The sequence below is a fragment of the Rhinatrema bivittatum genome, chromosome 9 (assembly GCF_901001135.1).
Source record: "Rhinatrema bivittatum chromosome 9, aRhiBiv1.1, whole genome shotgun sequence".
Classification (NCBI taxonomy): Eukaryota; Metazoa; Chordata; class Amphibia; order Gymnophiona; family Rhinatrematidae; genus Rhinatrema; species Rhinatrema bivittatum.
In genome coordinates this window covers 54,024,689-54,049,028 of record NC_042623.1, presented here as the reverse complement: position 1 = coordinate 54,049,028, position 24,340 = coordinate 54,024,689, and the positions used below count along the sequence as shown (strand labels likewise).

General features: G+C 41.2%; 1 protein-coding gene across 1 annotated transcript in view; it reads left to right on the top strand.

The window, feature by feature from the left end:
- COG5 (component of oligomeric golgi complex 5) overlaps positions 1-24,340 on the top strand; it is a 585,636-nt gene that overhangs the window by 255,330 nt on the left and 305,966 nt on the right. Inside the window, 1 exon segment of the mRNA XM_029617284.1 lies at positions 2,235-2,365. Coding sequence (XP_029473144.1) covers positions 2,235-2,365 — 131 coding nt within the window.

Here is a 24,340-nt window from a genome sequence, read left to right as displayed (position 1 = left end):
ATGGACCATTACTGTTTTGAAGTTTTATAAACTCATCAGAGCTCTCTGCTCCTGCAATCAACAGCTCCTTGAAATCCCTGTACCCTGCCATACTTGACTAGATTCCACCTTGAGAACGAGCCTTTTCAATCACTATAGAATTCACTTCCCACATACCTCCGCAGTATTAATGACCCAAAAGAGTTTAGGAAAGTCTCAAGGCACATTTTTTCAATCTTGCCTTCAAGGACTTCATTCCCCCTAATTTGAGCTCTTAAAAAACACTTGCTAAACCAAGGCAAGCTCTCAGCCTCCCGACAATAATTGTCCAAAATATGTCAGTTATTGTGATAATGCTTTGTATATAATTTTTTAATGTATGTTTTTAAGTTACCCACCCCAAACTTTGGCGGGTGCAGGATACAAATGATTATAAATAAATAAGGCAAAACATAAAGTAGATTGGACTTTTGTTGTTCGAACGCATTATATTATTTCATGCCATGTTATACTCTCTGAAACCTTGACAATGACAAGGTTCCCTTCCAGTCAACATGCAACAAACAAAAAAAATTGGGGTGTCTTTTTAATACCAGTTTAGGATTTAAAAATACCATGCATTTTAATCCCTTATCTCTTTGCTGCCTCAGTCCTCGACTTTTCCTCTCTTAATCAAGATTTGAGGCATTATAAAATTGTAAATTAATTCTGCTGAGCTAATCTAGGGGTGTAATGAAACAGGGGTTTTAGCTGTTAATGTCATTATTTGTCTGCCCTGTGAAATTCCTCTCCCTTTTAGGAATACTATTTTTCCTGAAGATTTTTAAGTGAGGCAGCCGGTGGCAGCATAACAGTGTAGGGTTCTACAGCTACTAATAGCTGAAGCTAAAGGAGTTTAATCCTGAGCTAGCACAAAGCTGCCGACATGATTTGACAGTGTTGTATCTTGCTAAGTTACAATTAGAGACAGTTAACAACTGACAGAGAGAGCCACTGTTTCAGCTTGAGAGAAACAGCTGTGTATTGACAGGTAAATGTTGCATAGGACTCTCAGATCTGATTGAGGAAATATTTAACTCTGTAGACAAGTTAATTTAAGTGTAGTAGTTAGTGTTACTATGGAAACCCTTTTTGAAAATCCTCTCTTATTCCCTTATTTTTAGTTTATTAACTCTACATTTGTGACTAGACAATAGCCCAGGTAAGATAAGTTACTATATGATCCCAGGGATTTTAGTGTGATATCTATGGTTGCCCTTTCTGGGAACTGTAGACCTCTAGGTTGTTGTTAGGTTGGAGTGTCCCCAGAAACCATCTGGGAATAGCTTGTGGACAGGGTACTTGTCCAGAGGCAAGCAGGGGAGATTATCAAGTTAAGGGCACATGTGCAGGTACAGGTGAGGCCTATGCACTGCCTATTGTGATCCTCAAGTGGCCAAGACTTGACGCCTGGTGGGTATTAGGGGTAGCGCAAAGGTGTTACATGACAAGTGGCTTTTCTTACTCCCAATTGGATAAAATGCCTTTTATCTGAGAATTGAAATCCTGCTGTATAGGGTCATGGGGGGTTGGCTGCATTGTCCGTTGATGTTTAAGGGCATGGTGAAACACAAAATCATTCTTTTTTATGTTACAATGCTAATTCCCCCCTCCCCACTTAGGTTTATTTCATTTGAACTAGATAAGGTTTAGGAATATGAATTGGACAGGAAACAGAGCAAGGAAGACTACAACATGAAGCTGTTTTAAGATAGAAAACAAGGGCAGAACCTTTGCAACCAGCCACATTATAGGGATTTTCCTATCATACTTTAATTCCAAAAACATCCCATAAAATATTTTACAATGTGCAAAATAATAAGAAAGAGGACTCTAAAAATATGCAGATTGCTTGAGTTTCCTTGTGAGCCTGGATTCATGACCTGTGGCAAGGAATTGTGCATGAGGATGAGGCATTAAATATTGGGTACGAAAATCCAAAAGTTAGAATTGGTCATGATCACCCCTTATCTCCCTGTATGAAAAGAGAAGAGTATAGTTCAGTTTATACTGGGAGAAAGAGGAGATGATTTAGGACAGAAAAACAGTAAATGGAAATGTTGGTATTTTCTTGTATAAATCTCAAGAACCATAGTTTCAAAAGGGTTTCTCGCTTTCTGTGTTTAATTAGAGCCAGCATATATATATTTAGAATGTTTCAGCATTTAAGATGTTTGTTTTTACAAAATAGTCATATTTATTTTTATTTTTTACAGATTATCTTTCTCAGGGAATTGATCTGTCTGGAATAGAAGTGATAGAGAATGACTTACTTTTTATCGCAAGAGCTCGGCTTGAGGTAGAAAATCAAGCTAAACGTTTGCTTGAACAGGGTGTTGAAACACAGGTAACATATTTTGTCTTGAATTTATTATTTTAAAAATTGATCAGGAAAATCCTGAAAGCATCAAAATGGTATAAAATATATGTACTAATGATATATGCAACAGTGGAAGCACTGAAATAAAACTATGTGATAAGTGTAAGAATATTAATATTGTTTGCTTTTATATAATGGTAAATGTGCACAGTGATTCACAAGATGATTCACTTGGTTATAGTCTCCCTGATCTGAGGAACTTAGGGCCTCATTTTCCAAGCACTTTACCGCGTGCGATAAATTCGCAAATCGCGTTAACAGCTGTTAACGCGATTTGCAAATGCAAATTAGTAATTTGGTATTCGGGGGCGGAGTTGGGGTGGAGCATATGTAAAGCAGGAACCTCATTCATATGCTTTTAGGAAGAAACATGGTAATAGTGTGAGTTGTTGGTTCCCCTATTTGGGAGAAGGTAAATGGTAAGCTCCTGTAATATATAAATATCCAACTACTCTTTTATGTTGTGGAAGATATTAGTTTCCCTTGCAGGGGCATCATTGCTTCTAGCTGTCCTCTGTTTTGGTTAGGTTGGAGGGTAAAGCTTCTGAAGGTTTTAGAAGTTAAACCAAGGAAGGCTGTGGAGTCAGAGACCCTTCCTTTATTTTGAAGATCCATTTTAAAGAATATTTCCTTTTGCTGAGCTGGGAGTTTTTCTACCCTCCTCTTTGCCTCTTTTTCTGTAAAAGGATTTTTATGCACTCTTTCTGGCTCAGAATTTTTGTTTGACAAGCAAAAGGGAGTGGTTTTCTTCATAGCTTTCAGACAGAATGCAAATCAGAATAGCCTTCTCAGCCTCTTCATGATATTCCATCTCTATTGGTGTTCCTCAAGGTTCAGCACTCTCGGCAGCTCTCTTCAGCATCTACCTTACTCCTTTGGCTGTCTACTTTCTATTCTTGGTCTCATGTATAAACTCTACACCAGTTATATGTAAACCGATGTGATATTTTGATCGAATGTCGGTATATAAAAACAAACAAATAAATAAAATAAATAAAGCTTACCTAAACATATGGCCATGTTGGATGGTGCAGAACCTCCTACACTGCCTGGTTCTCAGACTTATGTAAAGAGATATGTCAAAGCTTCAATGCCTCTGCTCTTTCATTGAACTTTCAGAGCCCTGGTCTTGGCTTCAGCAGAATGAGTATAATTTCACTAGACTCCTGGGCTTAGTCTTGGACTCAGGAAGTTGGAGACTTCTTTGGTTTATTTATTTATTTATCTATCAAGTTTTCTATACCGTCACTAAGACAAGCCATTGTAACATTTTACAAATCATAGAAGTAAATAAAATAGCAAATACAATCACAAAAACAACTTTATAAAACAATAATTTTAAATAGTAACTAAAATAAATCAGGGCTACCAGCAGTTGGTATGGCTTTGTGTTCTTCAAGCTGAACCTTTGACGCAAATTTTGAAGATCAGGATGTTAGCTTACCAACAAGGAAGGCTCAAAGCCTATCCTGAATTGCTCTGGTGACATCTTTCCAAAGATGTCACAGCTGGAGGCATCATAGCTTGTCCCAGACATTTGTAGAAACCTTGTGGTAGTCAATAATGGACATTTTCTGTTTGCCCATGGAAAAAAATCTGAAGCTATTAGCCTGCTTCTCAAGACATGGTAAGAAAAACTGCCAAGGGAAAATCAAATGAAGACGTTTGTCTTCAACAAAAGGCGATTCAAAGAGATGAAAAAATGTCAGGGCAGTGTGCTGATGCTGAAGAAAATTGTAGGCTGGTTCAGTCAATTGATAAAGAAAAAAATGAAACTTCAACATTGCCAAAAAAACTAAATAGTTGCAAACTTAAGGCTTTAGGATAAAAGAACTTGTAGAAAAAAAGAAGATCAACCTTTTTGATGTCTGTGGAGCCGCAGAAGAAAAGAATAATGTCCAACAGTCTTGGCAGACAATAACCAACTAAAGGGAATTATAGGGTTATTTCAGAGCAGAAATGCCAAACATGAAGAGTTTCTGCCCTTTTCAGAAAGCTTAGGAATAACCTGTCCAATGCCAAACACAGTTTTGTGACTCATGTGGGCAACGTGGTGGAACTGTTTTGTCTTCAGACAAATGACCATATGTTCAGTAATAGTGAGTGGGTACCCAAAACAAGGCTTCAAGTATACCTCGAAAGAGAACATTACCTAAGCTTTTCAGTCCCATGATTTAATACAGTGCTTTACCTTATTTCATGTGGGAGGGAATATACAGAAAAGGGGGTGATGTAGATCGATGTAGTCAATAATTATATCCTGTGCCGCAGTATTATTAACAAACAATGCTCTCCAATGCTGTAAAGAGTATTGAAAAATTAAAAATTATAAAATACCATTACTGTAAACAAAAACACTATTTATATGTGTGATGGTTATTCTTTGCTAGAATCTACATGCTCACCCGCAAAAAATATTAAACCAATGCTATTACAAAACAAACACCATACTGCAATAAAAAATAAAAATGCAAATGTTTGTTTTGTAATAGCATTTTGCGACACAGGATATAATTATCGACTAGAGGTATATATATTTTAATAATTACATACTTACAATTCCATTTACATTTTTAATATACATTTTTTAATATATATCTTATTAACACTAATTCCTTTTTTTATTAACATATTATAGACCATTTGATGCATATTTACAATTTGAAACCCGGACACTCAGAAACCTCGAAATGATTAAGCTGAGGTAAAAGCAATATATTTTGATAATTGATATTTTACCAGATATACATTTAATACCATTTTTCAATTTTATATGTTACACCACATATATACATGTTACCATTTTATATGTTTGTTTTAATTATGTTTTATGATTTTGATTTTTATTTGTTTATCAGTATGTCTTATTTTATTGTATGTTGTAGCCCCTGACGCAGCCCCATTGTAAGAGGGCGAAACTCGGCCTGAGTCGGGCTTGTTTGAAAATTTTGTGTCTCTATCCAATAAAAGAATCCAGATCGGACTTTTGGCTTCTCTGTATTGTCGCCAGACAACACTGTGTCAGTTTTCAGATATCCAGTCTGGTCACTCCCCTGTAAGGCCAATCTTAATGCTTTCATTTGCATTCTTCAAAGCAGTGTTAGACAGGAGAATTTCCAGTGTTACTGGGCATACTAGGCACATCAAGGTCTCAATGTCGAACATCTCTACTTCCCTAAGGGCCTCATTTTCTAAAGTATCGCAGGCCTGCAATACTTTAGAAGATGAGGGATGGGGGGTGGGCCTGCGCTAGCCGGCAGCGATCGCACTGTCGCAGTGCGATCGCTGCCAGTTTCACACCCAATAGCGCCACCATAGGAGGTGTAGCTTTGGGAGCGAAATAGGCAACGAAAAGGCACCTACCTTTTCGCTGTCCGCGGTGTTGGCGCAGAGTCGGCCCCGGTGATGCCCCGACGACTCCTCTTCCGGGACCGACTCCGCCCCCATCCTGGTATTGCACGCGATAAGGGACTTTTCGCGTGCAAGCAGCTTGGAAAATGAGGCCCTAAGTGTGTCAGATACCTGGATGCTCCCAAGTCGTTGGTGGCAATGCCTGTTTGCCTTCTTTTTCAAAATGTATGGTAAAACAATATGGGAGACTTCACACACTATAGTTCCTCTCTGTAGGAAAGGGGAACATGAGGTTCTAGTTACCTCATCTAAGAGTGTTAGTTAAATCTGTGCAAATAGGGTTAAAAAAATCAAGATTTTGTGCTGGATATGACTCTTAGACCCTGAACCTCTTTAAAAAGAAACATTACCCCATAGTTTCTTATCAGATGTACTTGGGAAAACTACTTGCACATAATTTTAGAAGTGACCCAAGATTTCACCAAGATTTCCTTAAGAGAACAGGTGGAGTTCCATCAACTGACTGAAACAGATGAAGGGTGTGAAAATCATCTAGTGTTTATGGTTTGATTTGTTGAAATAGGATCAAATAATTAAATAAGAAATAGCATCAAGAGTTTCTGCCAAGGCAATGGATGTCTACATACTCCCATGGCTGTGGTTCTCAGTTCTTCATGAAGATATGTGGAAGAGTCTCTCATATATGTTTTATATTGGTGGATATTTTTTCAGAGATGTTTGGTGGAACTCATGAAAGATCACTAATCTACATGTCAGATCCTATCCACTGCCTCTGAAATACCCTCCACATCTCAGAGATTCCAGCATGGATCCTGAGGATGCAAATCTTTCTTTAAAAAAAAAAATAATATATATATATATATGTTTTCCAGAATCTATTCATCTCAGGCACCAGAGCTCTAGGCCAACATGATCAAAGAAGCTCTAAGCCCCACACTATCACCCAGTCAAAACCAGAAATTAGTTTTTGATTGGATCCAGAGGAGATACCCAGAATTCCAGTGTCTATTCTATAGGAGAAAGATTGAGTTTTTTTCATAAAACATTGGCCTATTGCAGGGGTGGGCAAGTCCGGTCCTCGAGGGCTGCAAACCAGTCGGGTTTTCACGATACCCCTAATGAATATGCATGAAATAGATTTGCATACAACTGAGGCAGTGTGTATGCAGGTCTCTCTCAAGCATATTCATTAAGGATATCCTGAAAACCCGACTGGTTTGCAGCCCTCGAGGACCGGACTTGCCCACCCCTGGCCTAATGTAACCTTTGACAACTGGGTTCTTTGAATTATAAAGAAAGACTTCAGATTACACCTATTGGGAATTATTCAGAATGGACCATCCTAAGGATGCTAAGCCATTCTGTAGCTGAAAATTTTCTCCTCCTTGGAGGAGAAAATTTTCAGCTACAGAACCTTTCTCACCATAGGAGAGAGGGCAAGTATTTTACTCTAAGTGATTCTTCTACCCCCAAGAGACAAGAGGATTGTGTTCCCTCCACGACCTAAGGGCATTGAACAAAATCTTGAAGAAGGAAAGTTTCAAGATGGTTACCCTAAACTCCATAATTTTCTTTTGAAACAAAGGAAACTAACTATGTTCTCTAGATCTAGAGGAGGCATAGACACACACCTCTGAATTATTAGAATATTCATGGAGAGAGTCTCCAGAATGGTCAGACAAGGAAGAGTCAATGGAAGTTTCTTTGGATTCTTCTCCTCAACTACCTAAGAGTATCTTGCCTCTGGAGGATCTCTTGTATCATGCATTTGTAAAAATAATTAAATAAATAACTAAAACATCTCCAAAGTAGTCTCCTTTCCACTGCACAGAACCGGGAACCAAGACTGGACGTCTTTTGTCTACATCAAAGGCACAGCTGTTAGTGAAAGGTTCTTCCTCAAATGAAGCCAACAAACTCTTCAGATGATGATTCACCTGTTACAATCTGTTTCGTTATAAACTAATGAAAGTCAGCCTCTCAACAATCTCAACATGCTCAATGCATTGAAGCCCTTCTAGATACAAAGGTGGGAATAGTTTTCCTCTCAGATCATAGAGTAGGCCCTCTGATAGGGATTATATTGAGTTGCACGACAGACCATATTCTTCAGTTTGCTCCATCAAAATGTTGCTAGACTATAGGACAGCCATAGTTCTTATAACTCCATTTGTATATCTCTGCATTTGTCAACTCCAGTGAATGTTTAAGTTCCGGTAAGACCAGCTGACGCAACTGTTGTCCTCACTAGTAAATTTAAATTTCTGGGCTCTTGGCTTACTATGTTGGTGGAAGATGCACACCAACTTGACTCAATAACTTCCATTCCATCAACCTCAACATCAAATAAGTCAAAATCAGAATGTGGAGCTAATACACTGTCCCTCCACACCCAAGGAACTTGGATGAAATGGGAAAGATCATATCAGGTCAACCTGCTATAACTAAGAGCAGTCTTCAGTGTTAAAGAAAATTCGTCAGTATGCTGTCAGGGAAGATAATTCTGATCCAGATGAACAACTGGGTGGTAATGTTTTATATAAACAAACAGGGGAAATGGATCTTATATCCTCTACAAAGGCATTAAAGATCTGAAACTGGCCAACATGTAGAGCTATAGCATAGTTATCTTTTCACCCCTTCCCATTGCACAACTGTTTTCTAGGCATTCACTAGTTCCCAAATTATGCCACAGCAAATCACCTAGAAAGTCCAAAAACAATAACCAATGTTTTTTGTTAAAAAAAAAAACAACAACAAAAAAACACAGGCTTACCACATGGGTTCTCCTGATTTGCTGGTAATTCATATCTTGGTAAAGTAATTTTATGCTGCATTTATCACTACCACCTGATTCACTTTCTGATATTTTCAACTTTATTCCTGAAAATAAACAAAACTAACCTTTCTTCTTTCTCCTAATATTTTTGTCAATCATTATGTTAACTGAAACTCCAGTATCCAAAAAAGACCCATGTTTCAGTTGCCCAGTCTTAAAATATAATTCTTTACTCCCCTAAAACCTAGCCTCAAGGCTTAAGTCTTTTACAATATTACGGCATTAACATCTTATAGTCACCTCGCATTCAGTTTATAAGGTTTCCATTTGTTCCTTGCATTCTCCCAATGTTCCCATTCTTCTGATGCCCTAATATTTTATGTACAAAATGTTCCGATGTTCTAACATTTTATGTTCTATGTAATCGCCACTCACGACAGTTCTGTTACACTGTAAACCGGTATGATCTGTATTCTTTACAGGAATGTCGGTATATAAGAATTCTAAATAAATAAATAAATAATGCACTAATACATTTGCCTGCATTCTCCAACATAACTATTCCACTGTACAGACGTCACACAAAATCTGTTGCAAATTCATCATTCAAACAAGGGATTCTGTTACCCTAGCAATAGAATCCATACTAGTAAAAAAAAACAAAAAACAAAAAAAACAATTTGGCTATATGTCTTTTATTGCACAACTTAATTGCAGGATTCAAATTAGAAATACACATACAGTTCCCAAACTTGGCTTAAAGGTATAATTGTAGATTATACAAAAATGTACAGCAAAGCAATGTGATAAGGTAATGGCTAAGGCCAGAAGAGTGCTCTGGGCTGCAACGAAAGTGGTATAACCAGCAGGAAAAATGAGGTGTACAGGTCATTGGTGAGGCCTCTTCTGGAATATTATGTTTAGTTCTGGAGACCGTATCTTAAAAAGGATAGAGAAGGGATCGAAGCGGTCCAAATAATGGCAACCAAAATGGTGTGGGGTCTTCATCAAAAGCCATATGAGATGAGACTTAAGGACCTAAATATGTATACGCCGAAGGAGAGCGAGAAAACAGGGGGGGGGGGGCTTTGTATATTCATTCATATACTTGAAGGGTGTAATTAATTGCATGGGAATCTAGCCTTTTCCAATGGAAGGAAAGCTGTAGAACTAGGGGTCATATTTATGAAGCTCCAAGGGGATTAGACTCTGGAACAACATCAGGAAAGTTTTCTTCATGGAAAAGGGTGGTGGATGTAAAAAATGCCTTTCCGATAGAGGTAGTTTAGATGAGAACTGTAATGCAATTTAAAAAGAGCTTGGGAGAAACACAGAGAATCCCCGGTGGCTAAAGGATGGAAAAGAAGATAAAGAGGTAATCTGTGATGGGGTAACCTGCACAGAGCAGCAGTTACTGCCCTAACAGAAGGCATGGGGTAACCTGCAAGGAGTGGCAGTTACTATATACTGTCAGAATAAAAATAAATAAATTAAAAGAATAAATAAATAAAGTCTTTTTCTGCCATCATTTACTATGATAATTGTTATACCTTCATAATGCCCCCAGATTGCTTGAGGTGTTCAGAATGGCCAAGCTTGATCTTTTCTGCTTCCCCGAGCTCTTCTTTCTCAGGTTGTTCAGTGAACTTCTTTCTCAGGAGGCTCCTGAAAATAATTCTTTTTGTACGTTCTGTGTTTATATTAATTTACCCCTTCTGTGGAGAAGGATAACTGTGGGAGTTTTGGAAAGTCACTCAGCAGGAACTGCGGTTATTATAACTTTAACTGGCATGTTTAGCTTACCTTCGTGATTTATTGCTAGGTCAAACTGTTTTGGCTTTTAGGTGTCCACTGTATCTCAGCAGTTTCTTGTGAGAATATGACTTAGCCCTGAATTTATGGACTTGTGGTGTTGCTCTCTGTTGATAAAAACATAGCTCCCGTGTACTCTACCCTAGGGACCGGTTCTCTTTTTGACAACCACCTTGGGGATAGGTCCTGATGTCACATATGGGACAATATGGACTTGAAGGAATAGTGTGTTTGGGCAAGAAGTTCTTCAAAGACTTTTCAGTTAATAGTTAACCCCTCCTATGTTCCAGTCTGGGTTGCCTTATGAACCCAGAATCTAAATATAAATAGGGAACCCTCAGCAACTGGATTCAGCACTTGTGTGGCTTATTCATCCTGCATGTCGACAGAGAGGGTTCTTTGTAGACAGCAAGACGAATCAGACATACAGACTCACCCACCTTCCCAGGCAGTTGTCTCCTAAGCTGTGAAATAGACTGAAGGGACTCAGATAATGGTTGCATGAAAAGTCCTGCATATTCTCAGAAAAACCTTCTTGGTATTACTGAGCTCTGAGACATTTATCCAAGTCAGCACCATTATATATCACATTATCCACTTGAAGGCCTGTTTTATCTTGCTGTCTATGGAGAACCCCCATTACAGGTAAGCAATTATGCTTTACCATTTCAGATTACTTCTCACTAAATGATCCTAACCACAGACACTTCCAACCTGAGCTGAAAACATTACATCCAGTGTTCCTGGTGTCTTCAGGAGAAAAGGTTATACATGAACCTGCTGGAGTTATGTATGCTCTAAAAGCTACCAAGAATTAGGTATATGACAAAATTGCCCTTGTGCAAACAGTCATGTGGTCATATTCTTCCAGAACAAGCAGGGAGAAACAGGCTCCATCCTCCTGTTTTGGGAAACTGTCAAAGTGTGGAACTGGGCCATCTTGTTACACTCGCCGCCCGCAGCAGCCCTCGCGGTGCGGTCCTCTTACCTCTCTACACAAGTTTCGGGCTCCAGCTCCTCGTTGCTGGTGGTGGTGGGCCGCCAGTCCCTACCTTGGACTTCCGCCAGCACCTCCATCCCTACTCCGCTTCCTGGGACCTCCAGCCAGGATGCCTCCATCCGTCGGGCCTCTTCGTGGGGTTTGCAGAGAGACGCCGCTGGCGGCACCGCACCCCTCCCTAGGCGCGCGCGCATACCAGTGAAACCTTTAAAGGGCCCATGGCGAGAACCTGGCCGCGGACCCGGATGCTGATGTCAGTTCCCTCAGCGCTTAAATGCTCAGGCCTCGCACTGAAGCGTTGCCTTTGCAACAGGTCTCCTTGGCCTCCTATTCCAGGTTTCCTCATACTCGTTGCTTCTCCGTGAGCCTTGCTTAGTGTTCCTGTTTCTTCAAATTCCTGGTTCCTGTTCTGTTTTCGTCTCGTCTGTGTGCTGATTGACTTCCTGGTTCTGACCATCGCTATGCCTGACCTTGCCTGCCTTCTCCGAGCCTGCCCACTGCTATGTCTGACCTTGCCTGCCCACTGCTACGCCTGACCTTGCCTGCCTTCTCCGAGCCTGACCACTGCTACGCCTGATCTTGCCTGCCTTTTCCGAGCCTGAAAACTGTTACACCTGACTTTGTCTGCCTTCTCTGAGCCTGACCACTGCTACGCCTGATCTTGCCTGCCTTCTCCGAGCCTGAAAACTGTTACACCTGACTTTCTCTGCCTTCTCCAAGCCTGACCATTGCTACATCTGACCACGCCTGCCTTCTCCGCGCTTTGACCATTGCTACGTCCGACCACGCCTGCCTTCTCCGTGCCTTGACCATTGCTACGTCTGACTACGCCTGCCTTCTCCATGCCTTGACCATTGCTGCGAACGACTTTCTTGAGTCCAGAGTTCCACATTGCTTGCTACGCCTTCCAAGTGCCGCCAGCTTCCATTCAAGCTTGACAGTGACACTTTTGTGCCAATCCTCTGGACATGGACTAATAAGGCTTCGGCTTCCCTTTGCTCAGGCACCTTCAGTTCCTTCTTGTTCCTTGGTGCTTGAATTACTGTTCCATATCCCGTCCAGGATAGAACCACGCCATCTGCTGGCTGCTGCCTCTGGGCTGAACCATCTACTACCTGTACTTAACCATGAGGCCCGCCTAAGTCCTGCCAGCTCCAGCACCCGAAGGCTCAACCCGAGGGGAACGTGGGCTGGTATAGGTGAAGCTCCAGTGGCTTCTAGCTTCAGCCCACTCCGCCTGCTGACGGTGGGGACCCGTAAGCCCTCACCTACGGGTTGCGTCAACCCCACCTCAACCCAAGGATCCACCTCCTACGCAACACATCTTGCAGAGAATGGCCCTAAAAGCCATGTACCTGGCAAGAAGAGCAAACATCCTAGCATGCAGACTTGTTTATCATCTCTACCATGGTGAGCAGTCCCTGTGTGTGGAGCATACTCAAAGTAGACTTGTTTGCAACAAGAAGGTAACAGTCTTTTGCTCCAGGAGAAGATCTGAAGGCAGACTAACAGCACATGAGTCTTTTGCTCACATATTCTTCCATATCTCTGGTGGCAGAAACTTTATTTAAACTCGGAAGGGATCAGGGAACCATGATCATTATATCCCTTTTGGCTGAGGCAGATTTAGTTTCTACTCATTTGGGATTTAGCAAGCTGATAATTTCCTGAACTGTGCTCATGAAGAGCCAGTGTTTCGCTTGGGCTGTGTTCAGGGGTAGTGAACACCACCCAGAAGGGTGGCTCCAGGTGGAGAGAGACAGGGATGGCTGGAAACAGTGTCTGGGTCCAAGCTGGGTCAGGGCAGGCGGCAAGTAGCAGTGTAAAAGTCCAGGCTGGGTCAGGGCAGGCGGCAGGTAGCAGTGTCTGGGTCCAGGCTGGGTCAGGGCAGCTAGTAGAAAGACAAAGAGCCCAAAGGCCACACACACACGTACGGCAGAGCAGAGAGCCCGAAGGCCACACACACACATGCACGGTAGGGCAGAGGGCCCGAAGACCACACACGGACACAGGGCAGAGGGCCTGAAGGCCACACACGGACACACAGTAGAGCAGAGGGCCCGTAGGCCACACACGGACACAGGGCAGAGAGCCCGAAGGCCTCACACACACACGGCAGGGCAGAGGACCCAGAGGCCACACACGGACACAAAGCAGAGCAGAGGGCCCGTAGGCCACACATGGACACAGGGCAGAGAGCCCGAAGGCCTTACACACACACACTGCAGAGCAGAAGGCCCGTAGGCCACACACGGACACAGGGCAGAGAGCCCGAAGGCCTCACACACACAGACAGCAGGGCAGAGGGCCCGTAGGCCACACACGCACGGCAGGGCAGAGCAGGGCAGAAGGTCCGAAGACCATACACAGCACAAGGTAGAAGGCCCAAAGGCACACACAGCGCAAGGCAAGGTAGAAGGCCCAAAGGCACACACAGCGCAAGGCAAGGTAGAAGGCCCGAAGGCCGCGCAAGGCAAGGCAAAGCAAGACAAGGAAGAAGGCCGCGCAAGGCAAGACAAGGAAGAAGGCCTGAAGGCCGCACAAGGCAAAGGAAGAAGGCCCGAAGGCCACGCAAGGCTAGGCAAAGCAAGGTCCAAGGACCACATGCACAGCAAGCAAGGAAGGCTAGAGCAGGGAGCCCAGGCGAGCTCGATGCCGAAGCACCGAGGGAACTGTCAGGCAGGGTTATAAGGGAAAGCCCAGAACATAGAGTGGACAGGGGAGATGGACTGGGCCTGTCAGGAGAGCCAGCACTAGAGGGACCCCTGGTGGTGAGGCGGTTGCACAGCAGCCATAGCCGTAACAGCCAGTGTATCCCAATAGACAGTCTGTGGCCCTCAGAACTTGGATGTTACAAGACGTTACTCTGATAATATGTCTCATATTTCTGGCTTTTAGAAAAGAATCCATTGGGAAGCCTTATGACCTTAAATGGAGGAGGTTCACCATCTGGTCTGCCCTAGATTCTTTCTCTTGCTGTTCACAGAAAACACTTCAGTGCTTTGTACTTCTTTCAGAGTCTGGACAAAATCTGGGGCTCAGGTCTTGATCTAGCACAGCCTAAGCACCATAGTGGGTCAGAGGGAGGCCAGCTGATTTCATAACATAAGAACATACCATACTGGGTCAGACCAAGGGTCCATCAAGCCCAGCATCCTGTTTCCAACAGTGGCCAATCCAGGCCATAAGAACCTAGCAAGTACCCAAAAATTAAGTCTACTCCATGCTACTGTTGCTAGTAATAGCAGAGCTATTTTCTAAGTCAGCTTAATTAATAGCAGGTAATGGACTTCTCCTCCAAGAACTTATCCAATCCTTTTTTAAACATAGCTACACTAACTGCACTAACCACATCCTCTGGCAACAAATTTCAGAGTTTAATTGTGCGTTGAGTGAAAAAGATCTTTCTCCGATTAGTTTTAAATGTGCCACATGCTAACTTCATGGAGTGCCCCCTAGTCTTTCTATTATGCAAAAGAGTAAATAACTGATTCACATCTACCCGTTCTAGACCTCTCATGATTTTAAACACCTCTATCATATCCCCCCTTAGCCGTCTCTTCTCCAAGCTGAAAAGTCCTAACCTCTTTAGTCTTTCCTCATAGGGGAGCTGTTCCATTCCCTAGTATTACTACAGGTTGTGGTGTATTGGCAGAGGACAGCCACAAGGCATGGCTACCTTACCTTGTCTGGATTGTTACTGATGTCAGGCCAGTAGCCCCAGTATGTGCTTTGGTTGGAGCTAGTAATCATAAGCAGCTATCTGGAATTGATAACAGTGGAATGCACAATGACCAATCTGTGAGTGTATGGGGGGGGGGGGGGGGGGGGGCAGACCTAGAATGTTTTGCTTGTTCACTTGTAAGTGGAATTTTGATCCTGTAGAAGTTTGATACTAATATAATAAAAGCTGTGGCCTTGCTTCCTATTACCTGCAGATTTGAGTTGGCAAGAATTTATGTGCATTGGCTGATAAATATGTTAACCATCTTCAACTGCAGTCTCTTAAAACAAAGCATATTCTTATTTGATTTTGAAGTAAGAAATGGTAGAAATGTGAAAAAGTAATAGAAATAGCTTGATATGGCATATATGTTTTGAATGCTTGTATGTATGAGCTAATGTGTCACTGCAAAGAATATATATCATGAGAAATATCACAGATTTAAACTTTACATCTTTGACAGGCAGTATTAACTATCTTTAGGAATGAGCAATCAATCCAATGTTCATCCTTAAATCTTCCAGTTTATGCCCTTGGGTTATCAGATTTGACCTTGCTGGGACAGTTTTCTGGTCATATTAAATTCTAAGACAGCACTGCCAAAAAAAAAACCCCTTTGAAAATTAATCTCATTTCACGTGAAGAATTGACAGTTTTATTAGACATTTCAGACCGTATCAATATAATCAAGAGATTATTAAAGTAGATGCCTGTCTTGCTGTATCCAGTGACTTGTTTCCAATCAGTTGAGGATTGTTTAGAAGAGCTATATTATTACTTAATTCTATAAGAATGCAAAATGAGGATGAAAGTGTCATGAAGAGTGGGTGAGCTCGCTTCACTGATTTGCTGATGAAGAAAATAATGTCCTGTAAAGATGCGGCTGCTGATATTGCCAGAGAGAGATGCAGAATCAGAAGGGGCAGATGGATTAGCTGTGGCAGGATGTTTGCATTTACAAAGTTAAACATTCCATATCTTTAAAAGAGCTTTACTGTCTTCAGCTTGTTTGTGCATGTACTGTGCAACTGAAGTTGTACGAATAGCACTATTTATTGTAATATTGCTGAGTGGTGATATATACTAAGGTAATTACAGTTTTAAAAGCATTTGAACATTTTACTATTTTTATGTTTTGTAAATCTCATTCTTAAGTATAATACTTTAATTTATGTTTATATCTGCAGTATAGTAAGGGTCTAATCCAGAAACTAATCAAACCATCATCTCTGTATTGAATATATTTCTTCTTGCTTAGTTTGTCTGTTTGATCTAATCCATTTTTCCTGGAACCAAATGGAGTCAATATTTTTAAAGTAGGTGGGGAGTTGTCTGCAAAGGAGACGCACTAGAACAATTTACCATATATCAAATCAAATTTTCAAAATTATTAAAATTGTACTTACTTTGTTGCTCCTGATCAAGGCAAAGGAGACTTACTCAGGCATACATCATGTCCTGTTGAAGAGAATGCAAGACACAACTGTTTACTAGGGTTGGTACATATACATCACAGTATACATAAATGGCTACTAGTTAAGCTAAACTACATTTACAATAGCATCTTAGTGGGACAATTAAGTTTACAAATAACATTCATCACTAACATATGTGGGATTTGTGCAGCAAAAAAAATATGACATACTTTTCTGAAACCATGTAGTTTCTCTAAAGTCAATAATGATCAGGGTCTGACCTAGATGTAGCACAATAGCCATTCACAACAAAGCTTTAATTAAAGGAGCATTTTGCAAATATTATAAGGTCCCATCTTAACGTTTGAACTACCATGACAAGCACGAGCCGCTTTTGCTTACGACCCAAAGAATCCAGGGTGCAGCCCCTTCGTCCAGCTCCCCACTGTGATCTTTCTAGCAAGGGGGCCCACTCAAGACGTACCAATTTGGCCCCCCACGGCTTGTGCACCCGGCTAAAAGCTGTGACAAATATTTTTATTATACATGCATATCGCCAAATCCAAATGCCCAATCATCTCCAAAGTAATCAATATGGACAACCCCCACAAAACAAAAGACTTCTCAGACAAGCAGAGAAAAGATGAAGACACCCCACCTCACCTCACCTCGACAGATACAGAACACTACTCCACATATACAGAATAGACACTGACAAAGCCAAACATGAATTCTACTCAAAAAAAATTCACCAATACAACCCCAGAATCCTTTTCAATTTTGTTTCCAACCTGACCCAACCAAGCCACAACCCTCTAACAAAGGAAGGCTCCACGAAGGCTTGCGATGAACTCTCCCAATTCTTCACAGACAAAATATCAAAACTAATTCCAACCAACCCCCCAGCATGCCTGAAAAACCAAACCCCCACAACACTACTCCCCCCCACCTGGACCAAATTCGACCTCATAGCCTCAACAGAAGTCAAAAAGATTATACAAAAAATCAACCTAGCCGCCCACCCCCTAGACCCCATCCCAGTCAAAATCCTCAAGCTAATCCCTCAAATCATCACCAAACCTATAGCCAACATAATAAATACATCCCTCGAACAAGGCCTCTTTCCGAAAGCCCTCAAATGTGCCGTTATAAAACCCATTCTAAAAAAATCACAACTGAATCCCTCCGACCCTGCTAACTACAGACCCATCTCGAACCTTTCCTTCATTTCGAAGATCCTGGAAAAAATTGTCAACCATCAACTCTCGGAACATCTGGAAACACACAGAATCCTCTATCCCTCCCAACACGGATTCAGGAAATCACTCAGCACCAAAACGCTACTACCATCCCTCACAGACACCACCCTGAGAGATCTTGATGCCGGAAATTCCTACCTCCTGATACTACTGGACCTCTCTGCCGCCTTCAATACCATCAACCACAACTCTTTACTAACCCGGCTAACTGAAATCGGACTAGGCGATAACACCATAAAATGGTTTGAATCCCACTTATCTAATAGATCCTATAAAGTATGACTAAACAGTGAATCAAAACACTTCCCACTCCCTCATGGCATTCCACAAGGTTCTTCTCTCTCCTCCACCCTATTTAATATATGCATGCTCCCCCTCTGCAAACTCCTCTCTAGCCTCAATCTCCACTACTTTGTCTATGCCGATGATGTCCAGATACTACACCCCATGAAAGAAAACATACAACACACCCTACTTCTGTGGGACTCCTACTCAGCCCAAATAAAAAAACCTCCTTTCTCAACTACCCCTCACATTCAATCACAAAAAAACAAAAATACTATACATAACAAACAAGCACCTCACAAAAAACACACAAGACCCCACACCCACTCAACCAATCAGCCATTGTATCACTGAAGCAAAAGACGTAGGTATCACACTGGACTCTGAACTCAACCTAAAAAAACATATCAACGCAACAATAAGAGGGCTTCTTCAAGCTATTCAAGCTACAAGTCCTCAAGAAACTCAAGTCCCTCCTCTTCAATCAAGACTACAGGACAGTACTCCAATCCCTCTTATTCTCTAAACTGGGCTACTGCAACTTCCTCCTCCTCGAGCTCCCTTCATCCTCCCTCAAACCCTTTCATCTATTCCAAAATGCAGTAGCCAGATCCATAATGAACAGCAGTCGATCCTCCCACATCACACCCATCCTCAAAGACCTTCATTGGCTCCCCATAACCCACAGAATTCAATACAAAGCCCCAACCCTTCTACACAAATCCATCTACAATAATAATACGGAATGGCTAAAAGATGTCCTCCATCTCAATGACTCCCAAAGAAACCTCAGATCCAAGAGCACAGGCCTGCTAAACATACCCTCCGCAAAATAAGCACACCTCACCACAACCAGAGAACACACCATATCAATAGCTGGCCACTCATTATAGAACACACTTCCAGCACAACTCAGATTGGAACTCTCCACATAGTTTTTCAAAAAGAATCTAAAAACCTGGTTATTCCTAAAAGCCTACCAGCCCATATGTTAAACCCCAATTTTATGATACAATGCAATCCTCCCAATTCTATCCGGCCCCATCATACGCTCGCGTACCTAAGCTCCACCCTGTTCTCCTCCCTATGTTGTTAGTTTTATTTATTTTTTTTAGAGCTTTTTTATACCGACATTCATGATACAGATCATATCATATCAGTTTACAAGGAACAAGGGGGAAATAACATTAACATAAACAAAGATAGCGAAAAGTTACAATAAAACAGGGGTGCTCGAACTGGGAAGAAGAGTTATACTAGGTATCAACGCCTGAGTTACCTACTGTTAAAATGTAATTATTTTAGTTGTTAAATTACTCCTGTTTCATTGTTGCCCATTGTTAAAATGTAATTATATTAATTGTTACAATGTTGCCCACTGTTAAAATGTAATTATATTAATTGTTGAGTTGCTCCTGTTATAATGTAATAATAATAAGACACCTTAGTCTTACTATTCTCCACGTTAACATGTAAACCGATGTGATATACCCCAATGAATGTCGGTATATAAAAGCAAATAAATAATAAATAAAATAAATAAGTATGATTATTTTTTTGAACTACACAACTGATAAAGTAAATAAATAAGTATGATTATTTTTTTGAACTACACAACTGATAAAGTAAACATAGTTGCCATATCTAACACGTAACTAGCTAACATGTTCGATCTACCTGTCGCCAACAAATGTGGGCACACACATGCCATCAGATGAGGCACATGATAAATATCCAAAATGAAAAGAAAAGAGAAACAGAAAATCTTTTTATGCTTTGGGTGGATGGGTGGAGAATGTGCTGACTCCGCCGGAGGAAAGGAATGGCTGGAAATGATGGTCAGCGTTTTATCGGAGCTACGAAACCCATCGGGCGTGTGTCACACTCTGATGACATTGTACATGCTCTCTCGTCACCGCATCCCTGATCTGGGCTGTGCAGGCGCGTGGCCCCCACCACCCAGAACAGACGTCGTGGCAGGTTAGTGGCTCGCCCCCCGCAGCAGCCTTGCCGTTAACGTTGGGCCTTCGTGCACGGGGCACGAGCCCATAAAAAAACACTTCTTACAGACCGGGCCCATGGATTCATTGTGCCAGCAGAGACTTTCTTGTTTATTTGTTTATTTAAAACCCAATGATCCACCAATCTCAGCAGGTTACAACTAACATACAGGTTTATCAATGCATAATGAACAATATCACAAAACAAAATCAATCAATTATGCACCAAATTAATTTAACAAAAGCCATGTTACATTCTCAGGTAGGGAAAGCAGAACTGAAAAGATGGGCTTTAAGAAGTTTTCTAAATTGGGAAAAATCCTCAAGCAGTACACTCTAAAGTGCTGGGCCAGCTATGTCAAATATCCATTGCCTTGATTCAAATAGATGTGTTAAGGGAAGGAATTTCCAGCAGCAGCTTTGTTGAAGATTGGAGATGTCTTGCGTGCATGGATCAATGATTAGATACCAGGTGGAGCGAGATTATGAAGGGCATTAAAAACGAGTGTGAGAACTTTCAACTTTATTCTCTATGCAACCGGCAACCAGTGCACTTTTAACAATACTGGGGTTATATGATCTCGTGGGGGGGTATTAGAGATTAAACGCACCTCAGAATTTTGAAATAACCGAAAACTTTTATATCAGATGGGGGAATACCAAGGAACAGAGCATTACAGTAATTGACAGCATGAGGGATTGAGCTGCTGTTTGGAAATCGGTGTGACAAACGTTTAATAGATTGTCACAGCTGTACTTTGAAATAAGAGGCCTGAATAAGTGAGTCAGTATGAGCACAAAGTGTTACTGAGGAGTCCACCAGCACACCCAAGTCATGGGCTTGAGATTTAGGTGGAATGGAATGATTGTCAAAGATGACATTTTCAATATTGAGTGGCAGCTCCCAAGATAAGATAATCCTCGGTTGTGTCAATGTTCAAAGCTAATTTACTAACAGCCAATAATTTGATTTGAGACCTGCAGAAGGCCAGTTTTTGGAAGGCACCCTCCATGGTCGAAGAGATTGGAAAGAAGAATTGTATGGCATATGTGTATAATTTAAAAGAAATATCAAGATGAGAAAGAACTGCACATAGCAGAGTCAAGTAAATATCTGCTGGCTAAGGGTTTAAACAGGGTGTGCTATCAGGGATGGGTTCCCCTTTGGATCAATGAGGGTTTCACTAGGTATGTCCAAGCCCTTAATATATAAAGGATATGATAAAACTACTTTCCTAGCTCTTCACAGCTAGTATGGCTCTCCCTGCTAAAGTTCTATCCTGCTACTCCCACAGTCACTGGTTTGGGACCTGCTGGTCCTGACAGTATTCCTGGAACAATACCAGACTTATCTTACCATATCAGGATTTCCTTAAAAAAAAAAATGTTGGTCTTAGATAGTTAAAAACCAAAACCAGTAACATATGGGGCTAACCCCTAGCGGCCAGCTACATTGATGGTTTCAGTGGCAGCTCTGCTGACCTTATGGCATAGCCAACATTGGGCAAAACCCATTCTGATATTCAGTTCAGATCCTGTGTCTGTGAACTTCAAGTCCCCCTCACGAGATACTGGTCTGAAAAGTCTCAGAAAGATTCCATACTCGAGGCATTCTGCTTGTTCCTTTTCCCTATGCCTGATCCCTTTGGGGTTGACTCTTGGCCTTATCTTGTCCTCCTGAAGAATTAGCCCACTCATCATTGTGATTCATATATATGTGTGTGTGTGGGTATATATATATATATATATGCCTGCTGCTGGCGACTTTTTTCTTTCTTCTGCCAAAAGTACCCCCAACAAACAAAGGCCCCATGGGATTTTTTGTTGGTATATTATAATCTGCTGCAGTCCCTTCAAGATCCACAAGTAGCCCTTCTTGTAAGTCTTGGGATACTCTTTTGTGAATCTTGGGATTCTCTTTTGTGCGCTCTAAATCCCTCTGGATGCACTAACTACCTCATCCAGTTGAAATATGGCAGGTATTACTGCTGTGTCCAGTTTATCCAGTTTAAAAACAGTAATCATCATCATGTCACCCATCTCAGAGATGCAGGCTTGACTGATCTGTTCCATAAGTTCCAACAGCTATCATGCCCAGCTGTCATGCTCTTTTTTCCCATTCAATTATCCCTTTGAGATGCTCTGGTTTGCATGTCACCAAAAATTTGTGATCCCTTTTGGGGTGGCATAATGTTTTGAGGTGCAGCTTCATGGTGAGGGTACTGGACCATGATGTGCCAAAGACTATCACACTACAGACGTTGGGCTTGAGGTCATCAAGCCTCACCCCGTGAGCCTGTCTCCCTGGGGTGAAGAGCACCTATTGCCAAAGACTCAGGAGTGTTTTCCTCATATGCAGTAGGTGAAGAATTCAGCAGCAGCGAGGGGTGGCGGGCGGCGGGCATGATCATCCCAAAAACCCTCTTTGCTCTCCTTGGTATTCCCCTAGGTACATATTGATATAAATATTTGTATTTATTAAATCTTCCAGAGATGTAGGTGGTTCTGTTCAAGCCAGCTCATCTTTGATTTCCTTCCTTAATCCAAGATGAAATTGATACCACATGGGTTCCTCGCACCATCCCTCATTTGCTTGTAGTTAGTAGAAGTGGGCTATATAAGAGAGGACAGAATCTGCCCCTTGCCTATGTTGTATCAGATCTCTCTCTCTTCAGTGTGTTTCTGTAGTGGATTGGAGAACATGTTTTTAAATTCTTGGACAAATGCATCCCAGGCTATGTATGAATCTTGTTCCATCAAGGAGGTGGCCCATTTCAAGGCAACACCTGCAAGCAGCGTTCCTACTCAGTACATTTCATGATTTCTTTATTAAAGTATTCTGGGTATAGTTTGGAATGCAGTAGCTCTCGGTAGTGTCCCTTGTTTCTATCAAACCAATCTGTGGGTGAGGGACTGGATAATTCTTTCATATCACAGCCTCTAGCTGCCGACATTTCTGTACATAATGTTTGTGTGCAGCCTCTAGCTGCTGACTCTGAAAGACAACATTAGTACTTATGTATTTATTCACTTACAATGAAGACCTTTCAAGTTCAGGGTGATATGTTCCCGCGATGATAACCTGAAGTTAACCTTGCTACTATATTTTGATTTAACTGTAACTACACTTTAGTAAGGCCTATATAGAGAGCATTACAATAGAACACTACATTAGTGCTTCTAAAGTTAGTTTCAGCCAGAACATATTTAAGGTGCCTCACTAGACGGGTTACGACAGAATTGATTTGTGATCACAAGGAAAAAGATGTTACAGATAACTCCAAGATCACAGTCCTGCCTGAAAATGAATCTAATACATTAACATTGCAGCCTACCCATAAAACATCAGATTTTTTTTTTTTTTTTAAATTAAGAACTAAATTATCATGCATCCAACTTTCTGTCTTAGCAATGCATTCTGCCAGCCACAGTATTGCAATATGTGGATTATCCCAAGCAAGTAATATAGTTGGAAATCTACATCGATTTTCCAGCTTATCCCACATGAGTCTATTAATTTTCCTAATGGAAATAATATGCCTGACATGACCTCCTTTATCTGTGGTAAACTTCTCTAAGGACTTTGATTTTTAGTTTTTAGTTTATTTTTTTGTAAATTTTAGTGTTCAGTGCAACAAGAATAAAAATGGGATAAATCAATGAAAGAAAATGGCTTGCCTTTTTCTAGGTAAATAATATTTTTGTTCTTGTTGTAATAATAAACATGGATACATTTCCAGGAAAAATAAATTACAAACTGAAAATGAAGGTCCCTGGACATTAGGGATGTGCATTCGTTTCATTCGTTTAATTCGTTTCATACATTTCCCATTATATGCCAATTAGATGTGCATTCTTTTCATATGTTTCATACGTTTCATATTACATGCTTGTATAGGAAACGTATGAAATGGATGAAATGAATGCACATCCCTACTGGACATATATGGCTTTTCTTTGATAGTGGCTTCCCTTTTGCCACTTTCTGGTGCAGACCATCTTTGTGGAATAATCTTAAAATTGTTGACGAGTTGACATTTTCTCCAGAGATCTCTGTAGTTCTTGACCTTAGACCTCACGGTGACCTCCCGTAGCAGTTTCCTTAACCAACAGCTGCAAACTTTGGAGGGATAGGGATAGCAGCGGTGTCTTAGTGGTTCCAAACTGTTTCCATTTTACAGTGATGGACCTGATAGTGCCCCAAGGGACACAAGGCACATTTACATTTCCTTATAGTCTTTGCCCGATCTGTTCTTTTGGATAATGCTAGTCTGGAGTTCTTTCAGCAGCTCCTTG